Genomic DNA, 22491 nt, shown 5'->3' with positions numbered 1-22491 from the left:
AGGAGGAACAGGAGGAGCCCTGCCAGAGCCCTACAAAATGACCTCCAGCAGGCCACTGGTGTGAATGTCTCTGACCAAACAATCAGAAACAGACTTCATGAGGGTGGCCTGAGGGCCCAACATCCCCTAGTGGCCCTGTGCTCACTGCCTGGCACCATAGAGCTGGATTGGCATTGGCCATTGAACCCCAGAATTGGCAGGTCCACCACTGGCACCCTGTGCTTCTCACAGATGAGAGCAGGTTCCCCCTGAGCACATGTGACAGACGTGAAAGGGTCTGGAGAAGCCGTGGAGAACGTTCTGCTGCCTGTAACATGGTTCAGCATGACCGTTGTGGTGGTGGGTCAGTGATGGTCTGGGGGGGCATCTCCATGGAGGGACGCACAGACCTCTACAGGCTGGACAATGGCACCCTGACTGTCATTAGGTATGGGGATGAAATCCTTGGACCCATTGTCAGACCCTACGCTAGTGCAGTGGGTCCTGGGTTCCTCCTGGTGCAGTGGGTCCTGGGTTCCTCCTGGTGCAGTGGGTCCTGGGGTCCTCCTGGTGCAGGGGGTCCTGGGTTCCTCCTGGTGCAGGGGGTCCTGGGTTCCTCCTGGTGCAGGGGGTCCTGGGTTCCTCCTGGTGCAGTGGGTCCTGGGTTCCTCCTGGTGCAGTGGGTCCTGGGTTCCTCCTGGTGCTGTGGGTCCTGGGTTCTTCCTGGTGCGGTGGGTCCCGGGTTCCTCCTGGTGCAGTGGGTCCCGGGTTCCTCCTGGTGCAGTGGGTCCCGGGTTCCTCCTGGTGCAGTGGGTCCCGGGTTCCTCCTGGTGCGTTGGGTCCCGGGTTCCTCCTGGTGCGTTGGGTCCCGGGTTCCTCCTGGTGCGCTGGGTCCCGGGTTCTTCCTGGTGCGGTGGGTCCCGGGTTCTTCCTGGTGCGGTGGGTCCCGGGTTCTTCCTGGTGCGGTGGGTCCCGGGTTCTTCCTGGTGCGGTGGGTCCCGGGTTCCTCCTGGTGCGGTGGGTCCTTGGTTCTTCCTGGTGGAGTGGGTCTTGGGTTCCTCCTGGTGCGGTGGGTCCTGGGTTCTTCCTGGTGCGGTGGGTCCTGGGTTCCTCCTGGTGCGGTGGGTCCTTGGTTCTTCCTGGTGGAGTGGGTCTTGGGTTCCTTCTGGTGCAGTGGGTCCTGGGTTCCTCCTGGTGTAGTGGGTCCTGGGTTCCTTCTGGTGCAGTGGGTCCTGGGTTCCTCCTGGTGCAGTGGGTCCTGGGTTCCTCCTGGTGCAGTGGGTCCTGGGTTCTTCCTGGTGGAGTGGGTCTTGGGTTCCTTCTGGTGCAGTGGGTCCTGGGTTCTTCCTGGTGCGGTAGTTCCTGGGTTCCTCCTGGTGCAGTGGGTCCTGGGTTCCTCCTGGTGCGGTAGGTCCTGGGTTCTTCCTGGTGGAGTGGGTCTTGGGTTCCTTCTGGTGTGGTGGGTCCTGGGTTCCTCCTGGTGTGGTGGGTCCTGGGTTCCTCCTGGTGCGGTGGGTCCTGGGTTCCTCCCGGTGCGGTGGGTCCTTGGTTCTTCTTGGTGGAGTGGGTCTTGGGTTCCTTCTGGTGCAGTGGGTCCTGGGATCCTCCTGTTGCGTGGGTCCTGGGTTCCTCCTGGTGCGGTGGGTCCTGGGTTCCTCCTGGTGCAGTGGGTCCTGGGTTCCTCCTGGTGCAGTGGGTCCTGGGTTCCTCCCGGTGTGGTGGGTCCTGGGTTCCTCCTGGTGCGGTGGGTCCCGGGTTCGTCCTGGTGCGGTGGGTCCTTGGTTCTTCCTGGTACATGACAATGCCCGGCATCATGTGGGGAGAGTATGCCGGCAGTTCCTGGAGGATGAAGGAATTGATACCACTGATTGGCCCCCACGCTCTCCTGACCTAAACCCAATAGAACCCCTCTGGGATGTCATGTTTCGGTCCATCCAATGCCGCCAGGTTGCACCTCAGACTGTCCAGGAGCTCAGTGATGGTCCAGATCTGGGAGGAAATCCCCCAGGACACCATCCGTGGTCTCATTAGGACCCTCCCCCGACGTTATCAGACATGCATACAAGCACGTGGGGGCCACACAGACTACTGAGGACCATTCTGAGTTGCTGCAATGACATTTCACCAACATGGACTCGCCTGCTGCATCATTTCTTCACTTTGATTTTCGGGGTGTCTGTGAATTCAGTCCTCTGTAGGGCGATCATTTCCATCCAATGATGGGGCGTCCTTACGTTCCTCACCCATCCCCCATCCATGTCAGGATAGAGATCCAGCAGGAGATTTGTCCTCATTGGGATCTGATGGGTTCTCAGAGTCTTCTTCTCATTGGTGGAGCCGTGTAGAACATCGATGTATCCCGTCATAAAAGCCTGACTACCCAATACTTGCGGCTCTGTATCACTTTGTCTGAAACAAGTCCTGACAAGTGGGCGGGAAAGAACCCGTGTGGGTTCCGGAGAAGACGACCCACAAGTCCTCAGGGAGCTTAGCTCAGTGATAGCTGGTGATGGCCAAGCCACTTTGATATTTAATGGCCTCCCTATAGACAAAAGATGGCCGAGTGGAAGCGTTCTGGTTCTGGGTGCAGCCCATCACCCGCTCACCCCCCAATGACACGAATGGTATGGACTGATCGGCAGAGAACAATTGTGGGTTTACTATTATAAAAGGTCGATGTATGTCGGGGAGCTGTAGTCCCATCAGCCTAACATCAGTAGTTTGAGGGAACACTGGAATGAATTATGGAGAAGTCCCTGTTGTGGATCCTTAGAAGACTCTGACACTCCCTGTGGAGGAGGCTCCTGTCTGTAGGGACCCTGTGGACAAAAGCCCTCCTTAAGGCTCATTTTGCTCTATCAGGTCCAGCTATGGAACCCGTTGTTGCTTGCAGGGCAGTTTGTCAGAGCCTTGCTATCTAGACGAAGTTCATGGACCAAGACCCTTGCTATCTAGAAGAAGTTCATGGACCAAGACCCTTGCTATCTAGAAGAAGTTCATGGACCAAGACCCTTGCTATCTAGAAGAAGTTCATGGACCAAGACCCTTGCTATCTAGAAGAAGTTCATGGACCAAGACCCTTGCTATCTAGAAGAAGTTCATGGACCAAGACCCTTGCTATCTGGATGTAGTTCATGGACCAAGACCTTTGCTATCTAGAAGAAGTTCATGGACCAAGACCCTTGCTATTTAGACACAGTTCATGGACCAAGACCCTCGCTATCTAAACGAAGTTCATGGACCATGCGGAGGAGACATGCAGGGGAGACATGCGGAGGAGACATGCAGGGGAGACATGCGGAGGAGACATGCAGGGGAGACATGCAGGGGAGACATGCGGGGGGGACTGGAGAGGAGACATGCAGGGGAGACATGCGGGGGGGACTGGAGAGGAGACATGCAGGGGAGACATGCGGGGGGGACTGGAGAGGAGACATGCAGGGGAGACATGCGGGGGGGACATGCGGGGAGACTTGGAGAGGAGACATGCGGGGGGGACTGGAGAGGAGACATGTGGGGGAGACATGCGGGGGGGACTGGAGAGGAGACATGCAGGGGAGACATGCAGGGGAGACATGCGGAGGAGACATGCAGGGGAGACATGCAGGGGGGACATGCAGAGGAGACATGCAGGGGAGACATGCGAGGGGGACATGCAGAGGAGACATGTGGAGGAGACATGCGGGGGGGACTGGAGAGGAGACATGCAGGGGAGACATGCGGAGGAGACATGCAGGGGAGACATGCGGAGGAGACATGCAGGGGAGACATGCGGAGGAGACATGCAGGGGAGACATGCGGGGAGACATGCGGAGGAGACATGCAGGGGAGACATGCAGGGGGGACATGCAGAGGAGACATGCGGGGGGGACATGCGGAGGAGACATGCAGGGGAGACATGCGGGGGGCACATGCAGAGGAGACATGCGGGGGGGACATGCAGAGGAGACATGCGGAGGAGACATGCAGGGGAGACATGCGGAGGAGTCATGCGGGGGAGACATGCGGGGGAGACATGCAGGGGAGACTTGCAGGGGAGACTTGCGGGGGAGACTTGCGGGGGAGACTTGCGGAGGAGACTTGCGGGGGAGACATGCAGAAGAGACTTGCGGGGGACACATGCGGAGTAGACATGCGGGGGACACATGCAGCCAGGTTCTTCCTGGTGTAGTGGGTCTTGGGTTCCTCCTGGTGCGGTGGGTCCTGGGTTCCTCCTAGTGCAGTGGGTCCTGGGTTCCTCCTGGTGCGGTGGGTCCTGGGTTCCTCCTGGTGCGGTGGGTCCTGGGTTCCTCCTGGTGCGGTGGGTCCTGGGTTCCTCCTGGTGCGGTGGGACATAGGTTCCTCCCGGTGCGGTGGGTCCCGGGTTCCTCCTGGTGCAGACAATGCCCGGCCTCATGTGGGGGGAGTATGCAGGCAGTTCCTGGAGGCTGAAGGAATTGATACCATTGAATGGCCCCCACACTCCCCTGACCTAAATCCAATAGAACCCCTCTGACATGTCCTGTTTCGGTCCATCTAACGCCACCAGGTTGCACTTCAGACTGTCCAAAACTGGCTAAAAACGCCTAAACACGGCTAAATGCTTGGGAATGCTAGGCGCGTTTATCACTCGGGCGCCAATTTATTTCAGAGGCCGGAACAAATTATTATTTTGTCCAATGAGATGAACGCCCAAGTGCTTGACGCCTGTGAACACGCCGAAACACGTCAGCCACTTCAAGCGCCCGGTGTTTTCTCTGCCAAGAGAAGCGTTTGTGAAACGTCCCGTGTGCATGAGGCCTTCACCTGGAGGTCCACCACCTATATCTGAGATGATGAATCACAACTCCACGAGTCCTCTTTGTTTACCTCCATTGACCCTTCATTTGAAGATTTGTATATATGGAGCCACGCCCACATAGGTGATACGGGCAACGTTCTGTTCAAGAAGATACCTCCACTTGGTGACTTTGATATTCTATGCCGGGGAGAATTGGTACAATTAATGGTCCTTCACCTTCCCCTTCAATATCCTCCTTATAACAAACATTGAACTGGGGAAGACCTCCCATTTGTAGGGTGTCATTGCAGAGGTTCTCTAAAGCTTAGAGATTAGTGACTTCAGCTCTTGGAGGACTCGTGGATGGAGACATTTGATGAAAGTGACCTCAGCTCTTTGAGGACTCGTGGATGGAAACATTTGATGAAAGTGACCTTAGCTCTTTGAGGACTTGTGGATGGAGACATTTGATGAAAGTGACCTCAGCTCTTTGAGGACTTGTGGATGGAGACATTTGATGAAGGTGATCTCAGCTCTTGGAGGACTCATGGATGGAGACATTTGATGAAGGTGATCTCAGCTCTTGGAGGACTCGTGGATGGAGACATTTGGTGAAGGTGATCTCAGCTCTTTGAGAACTCGTGGATGGAAACATTTGATGAATGGGACTTCAGCTCTTGGAGGACTTGTGGGCGGAAACATTTGATGAAAGGGACCTCAGCTCTTTGAGGATTCGTGGACGGAAACATTTGATGAAAGTGATCTCAGCTCTTTGAGGACTCGTGGATGGAAACATTTGATGAAAGTGACCTTAGCTCTTTGAGGACTTGTGGATGGAGACATTCGATGAAGGTGATCTCAGCTCTTTGAGGACTCATGGATGGAGACATTTAATAAGGGTGATCTCAGCTCTTTGAGGACTCGTGGATGGAGATATTCGATGAAAGTGACCTCTGCTCTTGGAGGACTCGTGGATGAAGACATTCGATGAAAGTGACCTCAGCTCTTTGAGGACTCGTGGATGGAGACATTTAATGAAGGTGATCTCAGCTCTTTGAGGATTTGTGGATGGAGACATTTGATGAAAGTGACCTCAGCTCTTTGAGGACTCGTGGATGGAGACATTTAATGAAGGTGATCTCAGCTCTTTGAGGACTCGTGGATGGAAACATTTGATGAAAGTGACCTTAGCTCTTTGAGGACTCGTGGATGGAGACATTTGATGAAGGTGACCTCAGCTCTTTGAGGATTCGTGGATGGAGACATTTGATGAAAGTGACCTCAGCTCTTTGAGGATTCGTGGATGGAGACATTTGATGAAGGTGATCTCGGCTCTTTGAGGACTCGTGGATTTGTTACATTTGATGAAAGTGACCTCGGCTCTTTGAGGACTCGTGGATGGAGACATTTGATGAAGGTGACCTCAGCTCTTTGAGGACTCGTGGATGGAGACATTTGGTGAAGGTGATTTCGGCTCTTTGAGGACTCGTGGATGGAGACATTTGATGAAAGTGACCTCGGCTCTTTGAGGATTCGTGGATGGAGATATTTGATGAAGATGATCTCGGCTCTTTGAGGACTCGTGGATGGAGACATTTGGTGAAGGTGATCTCAGCTCTTTGAGGACTCGTGCATGGAGACGTTTGGTGAAGGTGATCTCGGCTCTTTGAGGACTCGTGGATGGAGACATTTGGTGAAGGTGATCTCGGCTCTTTGAGGACTCGTGGATGGAGACATTTGGTGAAGGTGATCTCGGCTCTTTGAGGACTCGTGGATGGAGACGTTTGGTGAAGGTGATCTCGGCTCTTTGAGGACTCGTGGATGGAGACATTTGGTGAAGGTGATCTCAGCTCTTTGAGGACTCGTGGATGGAGACATTTGGTGAAGGTGATCTCAGCTCTTTGAGGACTCGTGCATGGAGACGTTTGGTGAAGGTGATCTCGGCTCTTTGAGGACTCGTGGATGGAGACATTTGGTGAAGGTGATCTCGGCTCTTTGAGGACTCGTGGATGGAGACATTTGGTGAAGGTGATCTCAGCTCTTTGAGGACTCGTGGATGGAGACATTTGGTGAAGGTGATATCAGCTCTTTGAGGACTCGTGGATGGAGACATTTGGTGAAGGTGATCTCAGCTCTTTGAGGAATCGTGGATGGAGACATTTGGCGAAGGTGATCTCAGCTCTTTGAGGACTCGTGGATGGAGACATTTGGTGAAGGTGATCTCAGCTCTTTGAGGAATCGTGGATGGAGACATTTGGCGAAGGTGATCTCAGCTCTTTGAGGACTCGTGGATGGAGACATTTGGTGAAGGTGATCTCAGCTCTTTGAGGACTCGTGGATGGAGACATTTGGTGAAGGTGATATCAGCTCTTTGAGGACTCGTGGATGGAGACATTTGGTGAAGGTGATCTCAGCTCTTTGAGGACTCGTGGATGGAGACATTTGGTGAAGGTGATCTCAGCTCTTTGAGGACTCGTGGATGGAGACATTTGGTGAAGGTGATCTCAGCTCTTTGAGGACTCGTGGATGGAGACATTTGGTGAAGGTGATCTCAGCTCTTTGAGGCCTCGTGGATGGAGACATTTGGTGAAGGTGATATCAGCTCTTTGAGGACTCGTGGATGGAGACATTTGGTGAAGGTGATCTCAGCTCTTTGAGGAATCGTGGATGGAGACATTTGGCGAATGTTATCTCAGCTCTTTGAGGACTCGTGGATGGAGACATTGGTGAAGGTGCTTTCTCCACATGTGACTATTTGAGGACTGTTGTGATTGTGTCATTACTAATGTACGGATCTCCTCTGAGCTTCTAGTGACTTTGAGAATCTGTATTATATGTTCGGTTCATATTTCATGTCCTCGATCGTTTTTCTCAGTCCAGAATGTGGCTACATTTCATCTTTGGTCAGGGTGTCGTCTTGTGAATGATGTGTGGGGGATGGGAGTGGTGACCGGAGTATTGGTGGAATCTTCTAACTGTCACCTCTTTGTCCTCACAGCCACCGCAGTTTAAGCTGGACCCTCGCCTCGCCCGTCTGCTGGGAATCCACACGCAGACACGAGCCGTCATCATCCAGGCACTATGGCAATATATCAAGACCAACAAACTCCAGGACTGTCATGACAAGGAATACATCACCGGAGACAAATACTTCCAGCAGGTGTGTGGTGTGATCGATGTGGGGGGTGTGATCGATGTGGGGGTGTGTGGTGTGATGGATGTGGGGGGTGTGATGGATGTGGGGGGTATGTGGTGTGATGGATGTGGGGGGTGTGTGGTGTGATGGATGTGGGGGGTATGTGGTGTGATGGATGTGGGGGGTGTGTGGTGTGATGGATGTGGGGGGTGTGATGGATGTGGGGGGTATGTGGTGTGATGGATGTGGGGGGTGTGTGGTGTGATGGATGTGGGGGGTATGTGGTGTGATGGATGTGGGGGGTGTGTGGTGTGATCGATGTGGGGGTGTGTGGTGTGATGGATGTGGGGGGGGTGTGGTGTGATCAATGTGGGGGTGTGTGGTGTGATGGATGTGGGGGGTGTGATGGATGTGGGGGGTATGTGGTGTGATGGATGTGGGGGGGGGGGTGTGTGATGGAAGTGGGGGGGTGTGATGGATGTGGGGGGTGTGGTGTGATCGATGTGGGGGGGGTGGTGTGATCAATGTGGGGGGTGTGATCGATGTGGGGGAGTGTGGTGTGATCGATGTGGGGGGTTGTGGTGTGATCGATGTGGGGGATGTGGTGTGATCGATGTGGGGGGGGTGATTGATGTGGGGGAGTGTGGTGTTATCGATGTGGGGGGGGTTGTGGTGTGATCGATGTGGGGGGGGGTGTGGTGTGATCGATGTGGGGGGTGTGGTGTGATCGATGTGGGGGGGTTTGTGGTGTGATCGATGTGGGGGGTGTGGTGTGATCGATGTGGGGGGTGTGGTGTGATCGATGTGGGGGGGTTGTGGTGTGATAGATGTGGGGGGTGTGGTGTGATCGATGTGGGGGGTGTGGTGTGATCGATGTGGGGGGTGTGATTGATGTGGGGGAGTGTGGTGTGATCGATGTGGGGGGTTGTGGTGTGATCGATGTGGGGGGGGGGTGTGGTGTGATCGATCTGGGGGGTGTGGTGTGATCGATGTGGGGGGGGTGATCGAACATTTCATGGATTCCCAAAACCAGCACAACCATTGTGGGGGGTGTGATTGATGTGGGGGAGTGTGGTGTGATCGATGTGGGGGGTTGTGGTGTGATCGATGTGGGGGGGGTGTGGTGTGATCGATGTGGGGGGTGTGGTGTGATCGATGTGGGGGGGGGTGATCGAACATTTCATGGATTCCCCAAAACCAGCACAACCATTGTGGGGGGTGTGATTGATGTGGGGGAGTGTGGTGTGATCGATGTGGGGGGTTGTGGTGTGATCGATGTGGGGGGGGTGTGGTGTGATCGATCTGGGGGGTGTGGGTGTGATCGATGTGGGGGGGGGTGATCGAACATTTCATGGATTCCCAAAACCAGCACAACCATTGTGGGGGGTGTGATTGATGTGGGGGAGTGTGGTGTGATCGATGTGGGGGGTTGTGGTGTGATCGATGTGGGGGGGTGTGGTGTGATCGATCTGGGGGTGTGGTGTGATCGATGTGGGGGGGTGATCGAACATTTCATGGATTCCCAAAACCAGCACAACCATTGTGGGGGGTGTGATTGATGTGGGGGAGTGTGGTGTGATCGATGTGGGGGGTTGTGGTGTGATCGATGTGGGGGGGGTGTGGTGTGATCGATCTGGGGGGTGTGGTGTGATCTATGTGGGGGGGTGATCGAACATTTCATGGATTCCCAAAACCAGCACAACCATTGTGGGGGGTGTGATCGATGTGGGGGGTTGTGGTGTGATCGATGTGGGGGGGGTGTGGTGTGATCGATCTGGGGGGTGTGGTGTGATCGATGTGGGGGGGGTGATCGAACATTTCATGGATTCCCGAAACCAGCACAACCATTGTGGGGGGTGTGATCGATGTGGGGGGGTGTGGTGTGATCGATGTGGGGGGTTGTGTGTGATCGATGTGGGGGGGTGTGGTGTGATCGATGTGGGGGGGCTGTGGTGTGATCGATGTGGGGGGTGTGGTGTGATCGATGTGGGGGGTGTGATTGATGTGGGGGAGTGTGGTGTGATCGATCTGGGGGGTGTGGTGTGATCGATCTGAGGGGTGTGGTGTGATCGATGTGGGGGGGGTGATTGAACATTTCATGGATTCCCGAAACCAGCACAACCATTGTGTCCCGGCACTGACCATGTATGGAAGTGTAATGGCAACCAGCAGATCGAACACCGAGGATACGCTGCGATCGTCTCCCCCCCCCCCCCCCTCCCCCACATTATTCTGTTTTCTAACTTTCTTGCGTTTTTCTCTCAGATATTTGATTGTCCGCGGCTGAAGTTCTCTGAGATCCCCCAAAGACTGACCAACCTTCTCCTCCCCCCCGACCCCATCGTTATCAATCATGTCATTAGGTGAGTTTCCTCCATCTTCAGCTCCTCTCTGCAGGAGGAACATTGGGTACATCACTGAGTGCAGGAAATGCTGGAGGAACCAAGAACCCCTCCCGGGGCCACACTGTCATATTGTCCTGTATGGTGTCGGGGGAGGAGATCTGCGGCCTGTAGACGTTGGTTGTTTGCTGTCCATGTACCTCCTAGTCATCTCTACCTGATTGGTGGGATCTTCCTTCTGGAGGAACCAAACTCTCTGTCCCTCAGGTGCCCTCATGTGTGTAACGGAACCGGAACCCGACCACTCTTGGGGATCTTTCGTTATACCGCAGCTTCCCGGTCCGAACTCCACCCACGGACCACCCACTGATTATGCAGGAAATAGACAGCCCCCACCTCTTCTTAAAACAGGAAGTCAACCCCTTTATTTCTACACAAACAAGTTATATACACAGGGCGGGGCAACACAACCAGGAACAGGAAACACATCATCAGCCCGCCCCATCAGTGGGGAGGGCTACAGGAAACACATCATCAGCCCGCCCCATCAGTGGGGAGGGCTACAGGAAACACATCATCAGCCCGCCTCATCCATCTAAGACACAGAACAAAGGGGCAGCACATGGCATGGGCAAAGGACAACACACCAATACACAATACTAGGACATTGACATTCACACCCTGCACCCCTAACGGGCACAGGGTGCCTTAAACATGATGGGGAGAACATGAGCTGACACAGAGGTCCCCCCATCCCCAAAAGTCACTTCTGCCACAATGTGTCCCTCAGGTGTCCCCAGGTGTCTTTATGTGTCCCTCAGGTGTCCTTATGTGTCCCTCAGGTGTCCTTATGTGTCCCTCAGGTGTCCTTATGTGTCCCTCAGGTGTCCTTATGTGTCCCTCAGGTGTCCTTATGTGTCCCTCAGGTGTCCCCAGGTGTCCTTATTTGTCCCTCAGGTGTCCCCAGGTGTCCTTATGTGTCCCTCAGGTGTCCTTATGTGTCCCTCAGGTGTCCCCAGGTGTCCTTATGTGTCCCTCAGGTGTCCCCAGGTGTCTTTATGTGTCCCTCAGGTGTCCTTATTTGTCCCTCAGGTGTCCCCAGGTGTCCTTATGTGTCCCTCAGGTGTCCCCAGGTGTCTTTATGTGTCCCTCAGGTGTCCTTATGTGTCCCCAGGTGTCTTTATGTGTCCCTCAGGTGTCCCCAGGTGTCCTTATGTGTCCCTCAGGTGTCCTTATGTGTCCCTCAGGTGTCCCCAGGTGTCCTTATGTGTCCTTCAGGTGTCCCCAGGTGTCCTTATGTGTCCCTCAGGTGTCCTTATGTGTCCCTCAGGTGTCCTTATGTGTCCCTCAGGTGTCCCCAGGTGTCTTTATGTGTCCCTCAGGTGTCCCCAGATGTCCTTATTTGTCCCTCAGGTGTCCCCAGGTGTCCTTATGTGTCCCTCAGGTGTCCCCAGGTGTCTTTATGTGTCCCTCAGGTGTCCTTATGTGTCCCCCAGGTGTCTTTATGTGTCCCCAGGTGTCCTTATGTGTCCCTCAGGTGTCCTCAGGTGTCTTTATGTGTCCCTCAGGTGTCCTTATGTGTCCCTCAGGTGTCCTTATGTGTCCCTCAGGTGTCCTTATGTGTCCCTCAGGTGTCCTCAGCTGTCCTCATGTGTCCCTCAGGTGTCCCCAGGTGTCCTTATTTGTCCCTCAGGTGTCCCCAGGTGTCCTTATTTGTCCCTCAGGTGTCCTCAGGTGTCCTCATGTGTCCCTCAGGTGTCCCCAGGTGTCCTTATGTGTCCCTCAGGTGTTCTCAGCTGTCCTCATGTGTCCCTCAGGTGTCCCTAAGATGTGTAGAACTCTAATAAATGTATTAACTACCAGAAATGTTCACTAAACTTTTCATCGAACCTCCATCTTTGTACATCGATTGTTTGGTATGAAGGAGGAGCCAAGATGTGTTTTCCTGCTGAGTTCATCCAGTCACGTGTGGTCATTCTTCATGGTTGGGGTCTCTGGGGGGCCATGGCAGGAGAAGGTCCAGGAGTTGGGAGGTCGGTCTGTAGATCTCAGGACACTTCCCCACATACGTGTCTTACATGATTGATGATGTCTCCACAGTGTGGATCCCACCGACCAGAAGAAGACCGCATGCTATGACATCGATGTGGAGGTCGAAGATCCTCTGAAGAGCCAGATGAGCAGTTTTCTGCTGTCCACAGCAAACCAACAGGAGATCTCTGCACTGGACAACAAGGTACTACTAGAGGGCCCCTGGGGGGAGGGACCCCGCACAGCTGTAGACCCTGCCATAGAGAACTGGACGACCCCACACAGCTGTAGACCCTACCATAGAGAACTGTATGACCCCACACAGCTGTAGACCCTACCATAGAGAACTGGATGACCCCACACAGCTGTAGACCCTACCATAGAGAACTGTATGACCCCACACAGCTGTAGACCCTACCATAGAGAACTGTATGACCCCGCACAGCTGCAGACCCTACCATAGAGAACTGGACGACCCCACACAGCTGTAGACCCTACCATAGAGAACTGTATGACCCCGCACAGCTGTAGACCCTACCATAGAGAACTGGATGACCCCACACAGCTGTAGACCCTACCATAGAGAACTGTATGACCCCGCACAGCTGTAGACCCTACCATAGAGAACTGTTTGACCCCGCACAGCTGTAGACCCTACCATAGAGAACTGGATGACCCCGCACAGCTGTAGACCCTACCATAGAGAACTGTATGACCCCGCACAGCTGTAGACCTTACCATAGAGAACTGTATGACCCCGCACAGCTGTAGACCCTACCATAGAGAACTGGATGACCCCGCACAGCTGTAGACCCTACCATAGAGAACTGGATGACCCCACACAGCTGTAGACCCTACCATAGAGAACTGGATGACCCCACACAGCTGTAGACCCTACCATAGAGAACTGGATGACCCCGCACAGCTGTAGACCCTACCATAGAGAACTGTATGACCCCGCACAGCTGTAGACCTTACCATAGAGAACTGTATGACCCCGCACAGCTGTAGACCTTACCATAGAGAACTGTATGACCCCGCACAGCTGTAGACCCTACCATAGAGAACTGGATGACCCCACACAGCTGTAGACCCTACCATAGAGAACTGGATGACCCCGCACAGCTGTAGACCCTACCATAGAGAATTGAACGACCCCGCACAGCTGTAGACCCTACCATAGAGAACTGGATGACCCCACACAGCTGTAGACCCTACCATAGAGAACTGTATGACCCCGCACAGCTGTAGACCCTACCATAGAGAACTGGATGACCCCGCACAGCTGTAGACCCTACCATAGAGAACTGGATGACCCCACACAGCTGTAGACCCTACCATAGAGAACTGTATGACCCCGCACAGCTGTAGACCCTACCTACCATAGAGAACTGTATGACCCCGCACAGCTGTAGACCCTACCATAGAGAACTGTATGACCCCGCACAGCTGTAGACCCTACCATAGAGAACTGGATGACCCCGCACAGCTGTAGACCCTACCATAGAGAACTGGATGACCCCGCACAGCTGTAGACCCTACCATAGAGAACTGGATGACCCCGCACAGCTGTAGACCCTACCATAGAGAACTGTATGACCCCGCACAGCTGTAGACCCTACCATAGAGAACTGTATGACCCGGCACAGCTGTAGACCCTACCATAGAGAACTGGATGACCCCGCACAGCTGTAGATCCTAGTATAGAGAACTGGATGACCCCGCACAGCTGTAGACCCTACCATAGAGAACTGGGTGACCCCGCACAGCTGTAGATCCTAGTATAGAGAACTGGATGACCCCGCACAGCTGTAGATCCTAGTATAGAGAACTGGATGACCCCGCACAGCTGTAGACCCTACCATAGAGAACTGGATGACCCCGCACAGCCATACATACTGCATAACACTTTCCAACCCCAACAATTCCCAACCCTACATCCTCCAAACTGCAATACTTCCCTATCCCAGCACCTCGCAACGCCTCCCAACCCCAACACTTTCCAATACTTGCGAACTCCAACACCTCCTTACCCCTCCCAACTCCAACACCTCTTTACCCCTCCCAACTCCAACACTTCCTTACCCCTCCCAACTCCAACACTTCCTTACCCCTCCCAACTCCAACACCTCCTTACCCCTCCCAACTCCAACACCTCCTTACCCCTCCCAACTCCAACACCTCCTTACCCCTCCCAACTCCAACATCTCCTTACCCCTCCCAACTCCAACATCTCCTTACCCCTCCCAACTCCAACACCTCCTTACCCCTCCCAACTCCAACACCTCTCAACCCCTCCCAACTCCAACACCTCTTTACCCCTCCCAACTCCAACACCTCCTTACCCCTCCCAACTCCAACACCTCCTTACCCCTCCCAACTCCAACATCTCCTTACCCCTCCCAACTCCAACACCTCCTTACCCCTCCCAACTCCAACATCTCCTTACCCCTCCCAACTCCAACATCTCCTTACCCCTCCCAACTCCGACACCTCCTTACCCCTCCCAACTCCAACACCTCTCAGCCCCTCCCAACTCCAACACCTCCTTACCCCTCCCAACTCCAACACCTCCTTACCCCTCCCAACTCCAACACCTTTCAACTCCTCCCAACTCCAACACCTCTCAACACCTCCTTACCCCTCCCAACACCTCCTTACCCCTCCCAACTCCAACACCTCCTTACCCCTCCCAACACCTCCTTACCCCTCCCAACACCTCCTTACCCCTCCCAACACCTCCTTACCCCTCCCAACTCTACCTCCTCCTTACCCCTCCCAACTCCAACACCTCCTTACCCTTCCCAACTCCAACACCTCTCAACCCCTCCCAACTCCAACACCTCTTTACCCCTCCCAACTCCAACACCTCTCAACCCCTCCCAACTCCAACACCTCTTTACCCCTCCCAACTCCAACACTTCCTTACCCCTCCCAACTCCAACACTTCCTTACCCCTCCCAACTCCAACACCTCCTTACCCCTCCCAACTCCAACATCTCCTTACCCCTCCCAACTCCAACACCTCCTTACCCCTCCCAACTCCAACATCTCCTTACCCCTCCCAACTCCAACATCTCCTTACCCCTCCCAACTCCAACACCTCCTTACCCCTCCCAACTCCAACACCTCTCAGCCCCTCCCAACTCCAACACCTCCTTACCCCTCCCAACTCCAACACCTCCTTACCCCTCCCAACTCCAACACCTTTCAACTCCTCCCAACTCCAACACCTCTCAACACCTCCTTACCCCTCCCAACACCTCCTTACCTCTCCCAACTCCAACACCTCTCAACTCCTCCCAACACCTCCTTACCCCTCCCAACTCCAACACCTCTCAACCCCTGCCGACTCCAACACCTCTCAACCCCTTCCGACTCCAACACCTCTCAACCCCTTCCGACTCCAACACCTCCTTACCCCTCCCAACTCCAACACCTCCTTACCGCTCCCAGCTCCAACACCTCCTTACCCCTCCCAGCTCCAACACCTCCTTACCCCTCCCAACTCCAACACCTCCTTACCGCTCCCAGCTCCAACACCTCCTTACCCCTCCCAGCTCCAACACCTCCTTACCACTCCCAGCTCCAACACCTCCTTACCCCTCCCAGCTCCAACACCTCCTTACCCCTCCCAACTCCAACATCTCCTTACCCCTCCCAACTCCAACACCTCCTTACCCCTCCCAACTCCAACATCTCCTTACCCCTCCCAACTCCAACATCTCCTTACCCCTCCCAACTCCGACACCTCCTTACCCCTCCCAACTCCAACACCTCTCAGCCCCTCCCAACTCCAACACCTCCTTACCCCTCCCAACTCCAACACCTCCTTACCCCTCCCAACTCCAACACCTTTCAACTCCTCCCAACTCCAACACCTCTCAACACCTCCTTACCCCTCCCAACACCTCCTTACCCCTCCCAACTCCAACACCTCCTTACCCCTCCCAACACCTCCTTACCCCTCCCAACACCTCCTTACCCCTCCCAACACCTCCTTACCCCTCCCAACTCTACCTCCTCCTTACCCCTCCCAACTCCAACACCTCCTTACCCTTCCCAACTCCAACACCTCTCAACCCCTCCCAACTCCAACACCTCTTTACCCCTCCCAACTCCAACACCTCTCAACCCCTCCCAACTCCAACACCTCTTTACCCCTCCCAACTCCAACACTTCCTTACCCCTCCCAACTCCAACACTTCCTTACCCCTCCCAACTCCAACACCTCCTTACCCCTCCCAACTCCAACATCTCCTTACCCCTCCCAACTCCAACACCTCCTTACCCCTCCCAACTCCAACATCTCCTTACCCCTCCCAACTCCAACATCTCCTTACCCCTCCCAACTCCAACACCTCCTTACCCCTCCCAACTCCAACACCTCTCAGCCCCTCCCAACTCCAACACCTCCTTACCCCTCCCAACTCCAACACCTCCTTACCCCTCCCAACTCCAACACCTTTCAACTCCTCCCAACTCCAACACCTCTCAACACCTCCTTACCCCTCCCAACACCTCCTTACCCCTCCCAACACCTCCTTACCCCTCCCAACTCCAACACCTCCTTACCTCTCCCAACTCCAACACCTCTCAACTCCTCCCAACACCTCCTTACCCCTCCCAACTCCAACACCTCTCAACCCCTGCCGACTCCAACACCTCTCAACCCCTTCCGACTCCAACACCTCTCAACCCCTTCCGACTCCAACACCTCCTTACCCCTCCCAACACCTCCTTACCCCTCCCAACTCCAACACCTCCTTACCGCTCCCAGCTCCAACACCTCCTTACCCCTCCCAGCTCCAACACCTCCTTACCCCTCCCAACTCCAACACCTCCTTACCCCTCCCAACTCCAACTCCTCCTTACCCCACCCAACTCCCAACATCTCCTTACCCCTCCCAACTCCTCCTTACCCCTCCCAACTCCAACACCTCCCAACTCCAACACCTTCTTACACCTCCCAACTCCAACATTTTCTTACCCCTCCCAACTCCCAACACCTCTCAACTCCTCCCAACTCCAACACCTCCCAAGCCCTCCCAACTCCAACACCTCCCAACTCCAACACCTCCTTACGCCTCACATCTCCAACCCCTCCCAACTCCAACACCTCCTTACGCCTCCCAACTCCATCACCTCCCAACTCCAACACCTTCTTACTCCTCCCAACTCCAACACCTTCTTACCCCTCTCAACTCCCAAAACCTCTCAACTCCTCCCAAATCCAACACCTCCCAAGCCCTCCCAACTCCAACACCTCCCAAGCCCTCCCAACTCCAACACCTCCCAAGCCCTCCCAACTCCAACACCTCCTTTCCCCTCCCAACTCCAACACCTCCTTTCCCCTCCCAACTCCAGCACCTCCTTACGCCTCCCATCTCCAACCCCTCCCAACTCCAACACCTTCTTACCCCTCTCAACTCCCAAAACCTCTCAACTCCTCCCAACTCCAACACCTCCCAACCACTCCCATCTCCAACACCTCCCAACTCCAACTCCTCCTTACCCCTCCCATCTCCAACACCTCCCAACCCTTCGTTATTATGAATAGTACTTCTTCTGTTTTATGCCCCTCAAATAAACAGGAAGTGAGGAGGAGTCAGAAGTTTCCCAAATGGGGACACAGGCAGCAATAGACAGTTGGCCAAGGTTCTAACCCTCCTTCACCCTATCCAGAGTCCTCCAACGCCACTCAGAAGGTTGGGAATTATGAAGGTGGAACCCTCTCTAGACACCATCATGGTCCTGGTTTGCTGTGTCCTCAGGGATGGTGGCCGTTTCCTCTAGCTGAACTATCATTGGGTCTGTTGTGATGTTCCTAGACTGATTCCTGTCTGATCTCTTCATCTCTAGATCCACGAAACGATTGAATCCATCAATCAGCTGAAAATTCAGAGAGATTTCATGTTAAGCTTTTCAAGGGATCCAAAAGGATATATCCAAGACTGGCTTCTGTCCCAGAGCCGGGACCTGAAAGTAAGAGGACAAAGTACTGTCCACCTGAGCTGGCCTCCATGACACCTATCACGACGAGGGACCCCTGCTTATCATGACGAGTGACCCCCGCTTATGACGAGTGACCCCCGCTTATCACAACGAGTGACCCCCGCTTATCACGACGAGTGACTCCGCTTATCACGACGAGTGACCCCGCTTATCAAGATGAGTGACCCCGCTTATCACGACGAGTGACCCTGCTTATCATGACGAGTGACCCTGCTTATCATGACGAGTGACCCTGCTTATCACGACGAGTGACCCCGCTTATCATGACGAGTGACCCCCGCTTATCACGAGTGACCCCGCTTATCACGACGAGTGACTCCCGCTTATCACGACGAGTGACCCCCGCTTATCACGACGAGTGACCCCCGCTTATCACGACGAGTGACCCCCGCTTATCACGACGAGTGACCCCCGCTTATCACGACGAGTGACCCCGCTTATCAAGACGAGTGACCCCCGCTTATCAAGATGAGTGACCCCCGCTTATCACGACGAGTGACTCCCGCTTATCACGACGAGTGACTCCCGCTTATCAAGACGAGTGACCCCGCTTATCAAGACGAGTGACCCCGCTTATCAAGACGAGTGACCCCGCTTATCAAGACGAGTGACCCCGCTTATCACGACGAGTGACCCCCGCTTATCACGACGAGTGACCCCCGCTTATCACGACGAGTGACCCCCGCTTATCACAAGTGACCCCGCTTATCACGAGTGACCCCCGCTTATCACAACGAGTGACCCCGCTTATCACGACGAGTGACCCCGCTTATCATGAGTGACCCCTGTTATCACAACGAGTGACTCCGCTTATCACGACGAGTGACCCCGCTTATCACGACGAGTTAAAAGGCTTATCACAACCAGTGACCCCGCTTATCACGACGAGTGACCCTGCTTATCACAAGTGACCCCGCTTATCACGAGTGACCCCTGTTATCACAACGAGTGACCCCGCTTATCACGACGAGTGACCCTGCTTATCACGACGAGTGACCCCGCTTATCAAGATGAGTGACCCCCGCTTATCAAGATGAGTGACCCCCGCTTATCACGACGAGTGACCCCGCTTATCAAGATGAGTGACCCCCGCTTATCAAGATGAGTGACCCCCGCTTATCACGATGAGTGACTCCCGCTTATCAAGACGAGTGACCCCGCTTATCAAGACGAGTGACCCCGCTTATCACGACGAGTGACCCCCGCTTATCACGACGAGTGACCCCCGCTTATCACAAGTGACCCCGCTTATCATGAGTGACCCCTGTTATCACAACGAGTGACCCCGCTTATCACGACGAGTGACCCCGCTTATCATGAGTGACCCCTGTTATCACAACGAGTGACCCCTCTTATCACGACGAGTGACCCTGCTTATCACGACGAGTGACCCTGCTTATCACGACGAGTGACCCCGCTTATCAAGATGAGTGACCCCCGCTTATCAAGATGAGTGACCCCCGCTTATCACGACGAGTGACTCCCGCTTATCAAGACGAGTGACCCTGCTTATCAAGACGAGTGACCCCGCTTATCACGACGAGTGACCCCGCTTATCACGACGAGTGACCCCCGCTTATCACGACGAGTGACCCCCGCTTATCACAAGTGACCCCGCTTATCATGAGTGACCCCTGTTATCACAACGAGTGACCCCGCTTATCACGACGAGTGACCCCGCTTATCATGAGTGACCCCTGTTATCACAACGAGTGACCCCGCTTATCACGACGAGTGACCCCGCTTATCACGAGTGACCCCGCTTATCACGAGTGACCCCTGTTATCACAACGAGTGACTCCGCTTATCACGACGAGTGACCCCGCTTATCACGACGAGTTAAAAGGCTTATCACGACCAGTGCCCCGCTTATCACGATGAGTGACCCCGCTTATCACGACCAGTGACCCCGCTTATCACAACCAGTGACCCTGCTTATCACGACGAGTGACCCTGCTTATCACGACGAGTGACCCTGCTTATCACGACCAGTGACCCCCGCTTATCACGACGAGTGACGCCGCTTATCACGACGAGTGACCGCGCTTATCATGATGAGTGACCCCGCTTATCACGACCAGTGACCCCCTCTTCCTCTGTTCTCTTTTTAGATCATGACTGATGTCGTGGGGAACCCGGAACAGGAACGGAGAGCCGACTTCTACCAAGAACCCTGGTCACAGGAGGCGGTCAGCCGCTACTTTTACTGTAAGGTGAGATATCCCCCCATGTGCAGCACAAGCAACATCTCTCTGTGAGACAATCATCCTAAGACACAAGCCACTGAGAATGGAAATCAGCATGGTCTCCTCCATACACCATGTGTACCTATAGAGGGGGTTCGGCGTGGTCTCCTCCATACACCGTGTGTACCTATAGAGGGGGTTCGGCGTGGTCTCCTCCATACACCATGTGTACCTATAGAGGGGGTTCGGCATGGCCGCCTCCATACACCGTGTGTGCCTATAGAGGGGGTTCGGCATGGTCTCCTCCGTACACCGTGTGTGCCTATAGAGGGGGTTCGGCATGGTCTCCTCCGTACACCGTGTGTACCTATAGAGGGGGTTCGGCATGGCCGCCTCCATACACCGTGTGTACCTATAGAGGGAGTTCGGCATGGTCTCCTCCATACACCATGTGTACCTATAGAGGGGGTTCGGCATGGTCTCCTCCGTACACCATGTGTACCTATAGAGGGGGTTCGGCATGGTCTCCTCCGTACACCATGTGTACCTATAGAGGGGGTTCGGCATGGCCGCCTCCATACACCGTGTGTACCTATAGAGGGGGTTCGGCGTGGTCTCCCCCGTACGCCGTGTGTACCTATAGAGGGGGTTCGGCATGGTCTCCTCCGTACGCCGTGTGTACCTATAGAGGGGGTTCGGCGTGGTCTCCCCCGTACACCGTGTGTACCTATAGAGGGGGTTCGGCGTGGTCTCCCCCGTACGCCGTGTGTACCTATAGAGGGGGTTTGGCGTGGCCGCCTCCGTACGCTGTGTGTACCTATAGAGGGGGTTTGGCGTGGCCACCTCCGTACGCCGTGTGTACCTATAGAGGGGGTTCGGCGTGGTCTCCTCCGTACACCATGTGTACCTATAGAGGGGGTTCGGCGTGGTCTCCCCCATACGCCGTGTGTACCTATAGAGGGGGTTCGGCGTGGTCTCCTCCGTACGCCGTGTGTACCTATAGAGGGGGTTCGGCGTGGCCGCCTCCGTACGCCGTGTGTACCTATAGAGGGGGTTCGGCGTGGCCGCCTCCGTACGCCGTGTTTACCTATAGAGGGGGTTCGGCGTGGTCTCCCCCATACGCCGTGTGTACCTATAGAGGGGGTTCGGCGTGGTCGCCTCCGTACGCCGTGTTTACCTATAGAGGGGGTTCGGCGTGGCCGCCTCCGTACGCCGTGTTTACCTATAGAGGGGGTTCGGCGTGGTCGCCTCCGTACGCCGTGTGTACCTATAGAGGGGGTTCGGCGTGGCCTCCTCCGTACGCCGTGTGTACCTAAAGAGGGGGTTCGGCATGGCCTCCTCCATACACCGTGTGTACCTATAGAGGGGGTTCGGCGTGGCCGCCTCCGTACGCCGTGTGTACCTACAGAGGGGGTTCGGCGTGGTCTCCCCCGTACGCCGTGTGTACCTATAGAGGGGGTTCGGCGTGGCCTCCCCCATACGCCGTGTTTACCTATAGAGGGGGTTCGGCATGGCCTCCTCCGTACACCGTGTGTACCTATAGAGGGGGGTAAAGGCTTCTTTCTGGCAACTCCACCATGCAGCTCATTTTTGTTCGTTGTATTGTGGCTCCAATCTCTCTTGGTCTACCTGACCTTGGCTCGGTATCAAGAGATCCCCAAAGTTCCCACTTCCTAATCCGTGATTGGACAGGACTGACCAGCATATTCATGGCTTTGGATATCTCTTTATATACTTTTCCATCTTTATAAAGTTCCGGGACCTTGTTACGCAGGACTTTTGACGGTTCTTTTCTGCTCCCCATGGCTCAGTATCTGGCCTGCTCAGTGCCTCCATGTGACAGCGAACAAACTCACCGACTATTTATACACAGAGACTGATAGTGATGTAAGAAGCCACAGATGTGGGAAATTTCCCTTTAATTGCCATGGTAACCTGTGTGTGTCCCCTTGTGTTTCTGTACCAAGGCGGGACATTCTGAGGGGGAGGAGACTTCTGATCCGAGGGTGGAGACTTCTGATCCATGGGAGGAGATTTCTGATC

At 54.8% G+C, this 22491-nt stretch overlaps 1 protein-coding gene across 3 annotated transcripts in view; it reads left to right on the top strand.

Annotated features, from left to right (window-relative positions):
- Positions 1 to 22491, top strand: part of LOC149427521 (SWI/SNF-related matrix-associated actin-dependent regulator of chromatin subfamily D member 3) — a 39804-nt gene that overhangs the window by 13107 nt on the left and 4206 nt on the right. For all 3 annotated transcript variants that reach the window (XM_089667944.1, XM_089667945.1, XM_089667942.1), the window contains 5 exons: positions 7737 to 7898; positions 10140 to 10237; positions 12317 to 12452; positions 18110 to 18232; positions 20374 to 20475. In XM_089667944.1, coding sequence (XP_089524070.1) covers positions 7737 to 7898; positions 10140 to 10237; positions 12317 to 12452; positions 18110 to 18232; positions 20374 to 20475 — 621 coding nt within the window. The remainder of the gene's footprint in view (positions 1 to 7736; positions 7899 to 10139; positions 10238 to 12316; positions 12453 to 18109; positions 18233 to 20373; positions 20476 to 22491) is intronic.

Source organism: Staurois parvus, unplaced genomic scaffold (assembly GCF_062004578.1).
Source record: "Staurois parvus isolate SC_StPar_1 unplaced genomic scaffold, SC_StPar_1.0 ptg003688l, whole genome shotgun sequence".
Taxonomy (NCBI): domain Eukaryota; kingdom Metazoa; phylum Chordata; class Amphibia; order Anura; family Ranidae; genus Staurois; species Staurois parvus.
The sequence above is the reverse complement of the archived record's forward strand: the minus strand, read 5'-3'. Positions and strand labels throughout refer to the sequence as shown.